The 8,833-nt window shown below is 41.4% G+C and overlaps 1 protein-coding gene across 1 annotated transcript in view; it reads right to left on the bottom strand.

Annotated features, from left to right (window-relative positions):
- Positions 1-6,244, bottom strand: part of LOC112067771 (transmembrane protein 154) — a 13,376-nt gene extending 7,132 nt beyond the window's left edge. The window contains exons 1-7 of the mRNA XM_070446316.1: positions 6,024-6,244; positions 4,318-4,389; positions 4,122-4,187; positions 3,949-4,008; positions 3,547-3,705; positions 3,152-3,209; positions 1,417-1,492 (exon numbers count right to left, since the gene is read on the bottom strand). Coding sequence (XP_070302417.1) covers positions 1,417-1,492; positions 3,152-3,209; positions 3,547-3,705; positions 3,949-4,008; positions 4,122-4,187; positions 4,318-4,389; positions 6,024-6,144 — 612 coding nt within the window. The 5' untranslated portion in view covers positions 6,145-6,244. The remainder of the gene's footprint in view (positions 1-1,416; positions 1,493-3,151; positions 3,210-3,546; positions 3,706-3,948; positions 4,009-4,121; positions 4,188-4,317; positions 4,390-6,023) is intronic.
- Positions 6,245-8,833: the final 2,589 nt, after the last annotated feature.

Raw genomic sequence — 8,833 nt, 5'->3', positions numbered from 1 at the left:
CAAACACATAAAACAAGGGCAAACGTTCAATGGGGACAAGGGGACATGTCCCCCCCACATTCTGAAATTGCATTTTTGTTCCCCGAGTTTTATCATTGGAATGTGATACAAAACGGACGCCTCCGACGGTCGGTAGGCTGTTTGGAGTGTTAATCCGACTGGATAAAAAAAATAAAAATAAAAAATGTCCCTCCCACTCTTAAAACAAAAGTTGCACGACTGCATCAAACATGTGTTTTCAAGTGTTTTGATGCCATTCCATTTGCTCCCTGGAGAACATTATTATGAGCCGTCTCCCCTCAGCAGCCTCCACTGACCAAGGCCTGTTATAAAGTGTCACAGAGTACGTGTACTGATCTAGGATCAGGTCTCCCCTTCCATGTCCATCTTATTAATTGTGATCTAAAAGGCTAAACTGACCCTAGATCCTTCTCTTAATCAAATGATAGACGTTTGGTTTCATGTACAGTAACACCGGACAGGTCAACCCACGTCAACAGCAGCAGGTCATGTTATTATGTCACAGGACAAACACATTATATCATCACCAGCTGTCTGTCCTCCCTCCCTGTTCCTGAGTTGCTGGGGTGACTGACGCATTCACCAGTCACCACCATGACTCTATTCAATCCGTATTACAGATATTCAGCGTTAAAGCGTGATTGAAATGTAAACGCAATATTCCGCGTTAGCGGAGACTACGTTCACGGTAAAACGCTGCCTATGTCGGCTCAACGGGAATTACCTTCACATTTATATCGCGCAATCTGTAACGATTCAGTGATGCAGATTGAATCGAGCCCATGATCTTATCTGCAGCGTTTTTACATAAACAGCAAAGTACAATAGAGTTGACTACTATAGTGTTAGTAAAATAACAGGTGTATGTTTACCATGATCTCATGTTAAAAAACTAATTGACAGCTCATGTACGAATACAATATCCCTGCATAAATCACAACAATATGGACATTACAGTCTACGAATAGCTTCCTATCAGTATGTACTTAGATATTTAAAGTGCACATATAAAAGGAATTGACTCCAGTCTATCCATGTATGAACGCCATCGTCACACTTGCAGTGGCTCAGTAATAAAGGATACAATGCGCCCTCTATTGGAGAAAAGTTACACTCAACCAACCTGTTTTCACAGTAGCGTTTATCAGGGAAAGGCATGTGATTACATATGTCCAAATTTCAATTACAAAACAGGAGTGAGTAGTCAACGGGTACATAACAGACATATCTTCTTAGTGAACCAAGATAGTCTAATGCTTGGAGAACAAGGACGCCATTGCCAACTAACATACAAGATATACAGCCTCAGCTCAGATGTTTCCAGTTATGCATTATTTTCAAAGATAATTATAGTGGGCTGCTATACATTTTCTCTTGGGTTTTTAGACGACTCACCATCTTATTCATCCACTGTTCCAGGTCTTCCATCTCCAGCTCCAACACAGAGGGGACATCATCCTCAAACATGGGCCTGGAAAACAGCCAACATAGCCAGCCCATCATATTAGTGTTTGACATTCGAAAATGACAAAATAAAGGGACTAAAATGAAGGGAGTGAGAGGGGGAAAAAATACAAAACATCCACTGTTGAGTATAAAGACAATCCAAAACAGTTGAGGGTTTCTCACACGGTGTACTGGTCTCAAATTAAACTCCTTAGGAATATGCTGTTTTCCCACTGATTTCCACCCAAAACTGTATTTGAATAAGCACGGTCCTTCCCTCCAATAGTTTGACATGATTTTCTACTCAAGGCCATTTGAGTGGTAGTATTGCTGATTCCCACAGGAGGGCGCTCTCGTCATTGATTATAGTTTTCTGTCAATGCGCTGAAGTCATCAAGGACACATGATTGGCTTAGAGAAAAGAGCGTTCATGTGCAGTGTAAAGTTTTGACAGGAGATTGTTTTTGATGGTTATTTCCTTTATGTTAGTCTCCTGACACTAAAGATACCTTAATCATACTGTACATTCTCACGTGGACTGGTTACCAGGACAGGGTGTCATATCATAGCAGGAGGAACTTGAGCTTTGCCATATTTCTGCTGAAATGCTCTTTCATAAGTTCATCAAGTTCTCAGGCTAATGTGTAAACACTTAGAATCACACATGATACTTCTTGACTATATACTTTATGTCAGATATGAGAGACGTGTGTGTGTGTTTGTGTGAAACAACTTGTTGAGGAAAAAAGCACAACACACACACACACACACACACACACACACACACACCACACCACACCACACCACACACACACACACACACACACACACACACACACACACACACACACACACACACACACACACACACACACACACACACACACACACACACACACACACACACACACACTGTGTGGCAAACTCCAAATGGGCTATCATGTGCCTTTTACTGAGGAGTGGCTTCTGTCTGGCCACTCTACCATAAAGGCCTGGTTGGTGGAGTGCTGCAGAGATGGATGTTCTTCTGGAAGGTTCTCCCATCTCCACAGAGGAACTATGGAGCTCTGTCAGAGTGACCATCGGGTTCTTGGTCACCTCCCTGACATTGGCCCTTCTCCCCTGATCGCTCAGTTTGGCCGGGCGGCCAGCTCTAGGAAGAGTCTTGGTGGATCCAAACTTCTTCCATTTAAGAATCTATTTAGTGTTTTTTTTAGGTTTACAGTTTTGAACCCTTGTGTACTAGGCAGTAAGTGAAACTCACTACACATTAGCACAGTTTACATTAGTTATTTCTGCTGTGTTCTTGTAGACCTTCAATGCCTTTCCAAATCATGTCCAACCAATTGAATTTACCACAGGTGGACTCCAATCAAGTTGTAGAAACATCTCAAGGATGATCAATGGAAACAGGATGCACCTGAGCTCAATTTCGAGTCTCATAGCAAAGGGTCTATATACTTATGTAAATAAGGTATTTCTGTTTTTTGCTAAAATGTCTAAAAACCTGTTTTCACCTTGTCATTATGTGGTATTGTGTGTAGATTGATGAGGGAAATACACTTAAAAAATATATATATATTTTAGAATAAGGCTGTAATGTAACAAAATGTGGAAAAAGTCAAGGGGTCTGAATACTTTCAGAATGCACTATATAACTCATAGAGCAGTGTTCAATACTTACATTGGAACGTTTTCTGTGTCATCGCTACCATGCAAATATTTATCCTCTTCTACATTATCTGGAATAGGAAACCATCATTATAGCCAACATCGTGCACCATCTCATAAAGTAATGTCAAAGTACATTAACAATATCCACTCATACATTGTATACCGTATTGTGGTTGAGTATACAACTGTAGGCCTACACACTATTCTAAATAAGTATGCACAAAGCTAAACATACCCCTACTCACAGTTTTTCACGTCATAGTGTTGTAAAGTACCCATGCAATGAACAGGACGACTGAATTGTACAGTACATCTAGTCATAAGCAGATCTGTCATGGTGTATGAGAAAAGGGTCATGTCGCCTGTTGCTTCTCATCATGTGGACATACAGTTCTCATGACTAACCAGAATTGCTCTTTTCTTTCCGATTCCATCTGCGGTTGATCATGACTACGCCCACTACCATGGCGATTATCACGACCACCAGCACAACAGGAACCAGGACGAAGGTGAGACTCAGACTGTCCTCCAGTGGTGCTTCAGAGGATTTGAGCTGATCCTCCCCTGGAAGAGGAACCATCACGGTGGGAAACTGATCATGTTGCTACAGATGTAACACCTGCTTGTCTGCAATGTTTCTGCAATTATTTTCACCATCTCAACAATCGTTTCTAACACACGGTTTTCTTAAACACTACATCCGTTTTGTTGTTTGTGTTCAATCAATCAAATCAATCCAGTTTATTTTATAAAGCCCCTTTGACATCAGCTGTTGTCACAAAGTGCTGAGGTACTGATGAAATATACCTTCTGAATTGACACCTGTACTGAATCCAGAACCAGATTCAGCTTCAGTCTCATATCCCTCTGAAATGACATAAAATGAAATGAAAAACCAGAGGGCCTTTTTTTGTCGTCATGCAAGGCTCTGATGGAAATCAGGTAACGAAATTGTGTTATGGAGACAGGTGTAATCTCACCTGAAGGACTCTCAGATGATAGGTATGAGTCTGGTGTAGGGGTAGCGTCACTTACAGTTGGGATCACTGGGGACATTGAGAAAAGTATCAACACAAGCACATCTAATGCCAAACCCGTTAGAAAGGGACAGTTATGAGCTATTGCCACCAGGTTGTGTTGGAGGAGTATGCACAGCAGATAACAGCTAAAGCTCACCTGAGAACCCAGCATCATTTTCTGTTTGTGTTTCTTCAACAGTATTTGCGTCCTCATCACCCTGGCAGAACACTGCAATGAATGAAAGAGTCAATGGATAAGCAAAATAGGGCCAGGGGTTTTTCCTTATAACCTTATAACACGACCTGACCTCAAGCCTACTGTATAACGAGAGCCAAGAGTTTTCCATTATAACACGACCTGACCTCTAGCCTACTGTATAACGAGACCAAGAGTTTCCATTATAACACGACCTGACCTCAAGCCTACTGTATAACGAGAGCCTTGAGTTTTTCCTTATAACACGACCTGACCTCAAGCCTACTGTATAACGAGAGCCAAGGGGAAAAATCATCACCCTAGTTTTTATGCAATTTAGAATATTCATAGAAAACCCACGAAAGACTCCACTATGTGCAAACTACACTGAGTCAGACAGTGTGATACTGTTTCCCAGAAAAAAGGAGTTTAAACAGTCATCAGATCTTTGGATGTGAATCCGTTTGGGCCTGTCAGTAGTGTACTTGGGTTGAGAGCTGTAACCTTAATCATGTTTAACTAAATGGGCCTACGTATCATACACTCTTCCAAAAAAGGGTTCCAAAGGGGTTCTTCAGCTGTCCCCATAGGAGAACCCGTTTTGGTTTCAGGTAGAACCCTTTGGGGTACCCTCTGTAGCTGAAACCAAAAGTGTTCTACTTGGAACCAAAAAGGGTTTTTCAAAGGGTTCTCCTATGGGGACAGCCTGATAACCCTTTTAGGTTCTAGATAGCACCTTTCTTTGTGTAGGTTAACCCCGGGCATTCCAAGAACCATCACAGACACATCTTACTGTAAGTGTTTGGGCATGTACAGTGTAATTCAAAATCTATGTGTTGAGGAGGCATGGGCATGGCATTAAAAACCCTTCCAAATTAACATATTCCTTGGTTACCAGCCAGTGGTTACAGTGAAAAAGGCAAGGCACATATACTGGCAGTAGATTCTATTACTCTTTAAACTAAAAAGAAGTATCACACAGATGGAGATAACATGCACTGCAGAGGGAACAAACTGTGCCGTAAGGTCTCGGTAATGCCATTGCGAAAATGTTTCTGCAAATGGTTTTCCTACTAACAAAACACAATATTCTCGGTCTTTCGGTGAAGATGGGTCTTTTGAAATAAAACAGGAACATCAACGTTTCACTGTTCTTTATAGCTGATTCTTATCATTCGTAACTAACTACCCGTTGCAAGAAGGGATGTGAACTCAGCCTCTTTCACAACTGAAATGTAACAGAGATGTACAAAGACAATAACATCCGTTTGAATAGAAGTGAACAAGCTCTCGGAGAGCTATTTCGATATTCAACTTCAGAAAGCATTGTGAAGCAACTCAAAGACACATGTAGCCATACAGCAGCGATTACTCAGACCTACTGGATAGAATACCATGTAGTCAAAAGGCCTAGAACTTTCACTATCTCTTCATAAAACGTGTCCAAACATATTTCAGCAGCCACAACCCGCCAATATAAACCACATTTCAGCAGACTATTACATTCTCAGGCAAACTGAAAAAAAGAGCAGAACAGAGAGACATCAAGAGAAAACAGACAGGTAATGAAAGTGAGTGAATGTAGGAGAGTAGAGAAAGCCATGAAAGCTCTGTTTCCAATGAGCAGTAAGGGCAAATGATCTTTCCAATCCACAGTCCACACCTACCAGTCCCAGCTAGGCAGGCTGTCAGAGCCAGCAGCAACATGATCGACGATGGGGTCATTTCCCTGTGGCCTCTCCTCCCTCTCGTCCTTGTGTTACCATGGACAGGAGCAGCAGCAGACATAGTGACATTGTGTGGTGGTGGTGCCCATTTCCTTCTGCCTACTAATGTCTGTCACGGCATCCTACTTCCTGATTCAGGGCTGCTTTTGACTCACCTAGAGACTCACCGAGAGGAGGAGGAGAGAGAGGGCGAGGGGGGAGAGAGAGAGAGGGAGGGGAGAGAGAGAGAGAAAAAAAGAGAGGGAGAGAGAGAAACCTAAAGAGTACACAGCCACATAGCTACACACACCCAGCTGGATCACTCTTGCGGATGTGATGCAATTAACTGTGTGCTTGTAACCACAAGCCTGGCAACTCCTCTGCTCTCTGCTGAAGCAAATTCCCCCCAGTTAAGGTATTCAAGCAATCGGGGCATACCAAAGAGAAGACAAGAGCACAGCAAACTTACTCAATCGGGGAATAAATATTTTGCTTAGTTACATTCAGTAAGGAGCAGCTGGTAGTTGTTCTCTGTTACACTGGTCTCCTGAAGGACCAGGTAAGCTTCTGTTTGGATTTGAATTCAAACCGCTTACAGGGTTAGAATTGAGCTCTGAAAGTTGTATACTGTACTATCTATGGATATGTCGTTATACCTCATTAACCTTCCCCCATACCCTTATCCACCTATCCCATAAAGCACAGCCCCGGCCATGACAAGTTTAGACGTGATATCACAGGTGAATGATATTTCTGAGTTGAAACATGTTCAGAGTTGAGACTATAGACACAGAAGCTTTCTGATAACTGATACGGACTTTTAAAGAAATGTTGGCCTGCAAATAAAAAGTAACAGTACCCACCAATGCGAATGAGGGTTTGGTGATACATAGTTAGGGTTGGGGTTATCCACTGTACTTAAATAGTTTTTTACAATTATTATTTTATACATGTGTATTGATGATGCAATGTATTATAGACATGTACCTTGTTTGACCATGACTGTTTTCAGTGTCTCAAAACTGTTGTGTTCCACAATGTCTTACAGTATTGTGTATTATTGTATCATTGTGGAGTGACACTTTAATACATTTTTCTAACTCTAAGTCTAGTTGTGATTCATGGATGATGCAATTCAGGAAAATCACAGAGACATAATCCACCAGTCAATATAGGCTTTGGTAGATTAATATATTTCCTATTTCTATCAATACTGAAGGCTTTTAAACATATTTATGTATTCACCAGCTGTGTCTAGTCTGGCAAGAGAACTAGGAGGCCAGCGTGCCAGAGGATTTAATACAACGTATATCTTCTATGGTCCATTAGCGCCCCCATGTGGTAAAGTGTAATATGAGTTCATGAGAATACAAAAGACGGCACTGTGCTCCCATTCGACCTCAAATAGAGTCATCTCTTCTACCTCTAACTCTAGTGGAGTTGCAAGTCTGTGACCACTCAATTATATTATTTCCACAATAATGAACTAAGCTGTTGGTGATCCCAGTTGGCCTGTTTAGAGATAACCTTGAAGGAACTTTAATTAGCAAACATTGTCTGTATAAGATTATGACCGCAGTTAGAGTTCAGAGCGCTGAGGAGATTAATATTGAGCGTTTCCATGGTTTTAATTAATTAGGCTAAACAGAAAATGCTTTCGTTCTAAAAGGCAGTGAGTGTGGAGATGAAATGCTTGTTCACATCAAGCGTTACACAGAGACATAGTGGAGTCAGCCTTAACCTCTATGGGATTGGTGTCCCCCCCCTAGCGGGACGGTTGAGTTAACGTAGGCTAATGTGATTAGCATGAGGTTGTAAGTAACAAAAACATTTCCCAGGACATAGACATATCTGAGATGGGCAGAAAGCTTAAATTCATGCTAATCTAATTGCACTGTCCAATTTACAGTAACTATTACAGTGAACGAATACCATGCTACTGTTTGAGGAGAGTGCACAATTATGAACTTGAACATGTATTAATAAACCAATTAGACACATTTGGGCAGTCTTGATACAACATCTTGAACAGATATGCAATGGTTCATTGGATCAGTCTAAAACACATACACTGCTGCCATCTAGTGGCCAAAATCTAAATTGCGCCTGGGCTGGAATGATACATTATGGCCTTTCTCTTGCATTTCAAAGATGATGGTACAAAAAAATACAAAAAAACGCATGTTCTTTTCTTTGTATTATCTTTTACCAGATCTAGTGTGTTATATTCTTCTACATTAATTTCACATTTCCACAAAATTCTATGTGTTTCCTTTTAAATGGTATCAAGAATGTGCATGTCTTTGCTTCAGGTCCTGAGCTACAGGCAGTTAGATTTGGGTATGTCATTTTAGGCGAAAATTGAAAAAAAAGGGTCAGATCCTTAGTCAGCCTTAAAGGGATGTGCTATGATTTAGTGACTTTTTGAGGAATATCAACCGTTACTACTAGGCGGGCATCAAGTAGCTTAGTGGTTAGCAGGTTTTGAGGGGCGAGCTAGAGATTTGACAGTTCGAATCCTGGGTCTGACGTGAAAAATCTGTCGGGAAGCGAGCTAGCGTACCGGAAGATTGCTGGTATCAAATCCTAGATGCCATTGTCTTCCGTTGTGCTATTGAGAAATCCACAACAACCCCTCCATGGGTGCTCAGTGTGGCAGCCCGCTGCTCCAACCTCTTCAACCTGTAGGCCTATATGTGTCTTTCGGAGGGGTTGGGATAAAGCAGAAGTCACATTTTAAAACAGAAATCACATTTTAGAGTGAATCAAGC

Source organism: Salvelinus sp. IW2-2015, linkage group LG13, assembly GCF_002910315.2.
Source record: "Salvelinus sp. IW2-2015 linkage group LG13, ASM291031v2, whole genome shotgun sequence".
In the NCBI taxonomy this organism is placed as follows: Eukaryota; Metazoa; Chordata; class Actinopteri; order Salmoniformes; family Salmonidae; genus Salvelinus; species Salvelinus sp. IW2-2015.
The sequence above is the reverse complement of the archived record's forward strand: the minus strand, read 5'-3'. Positions and strand labels throughout refer to the sequence as shown.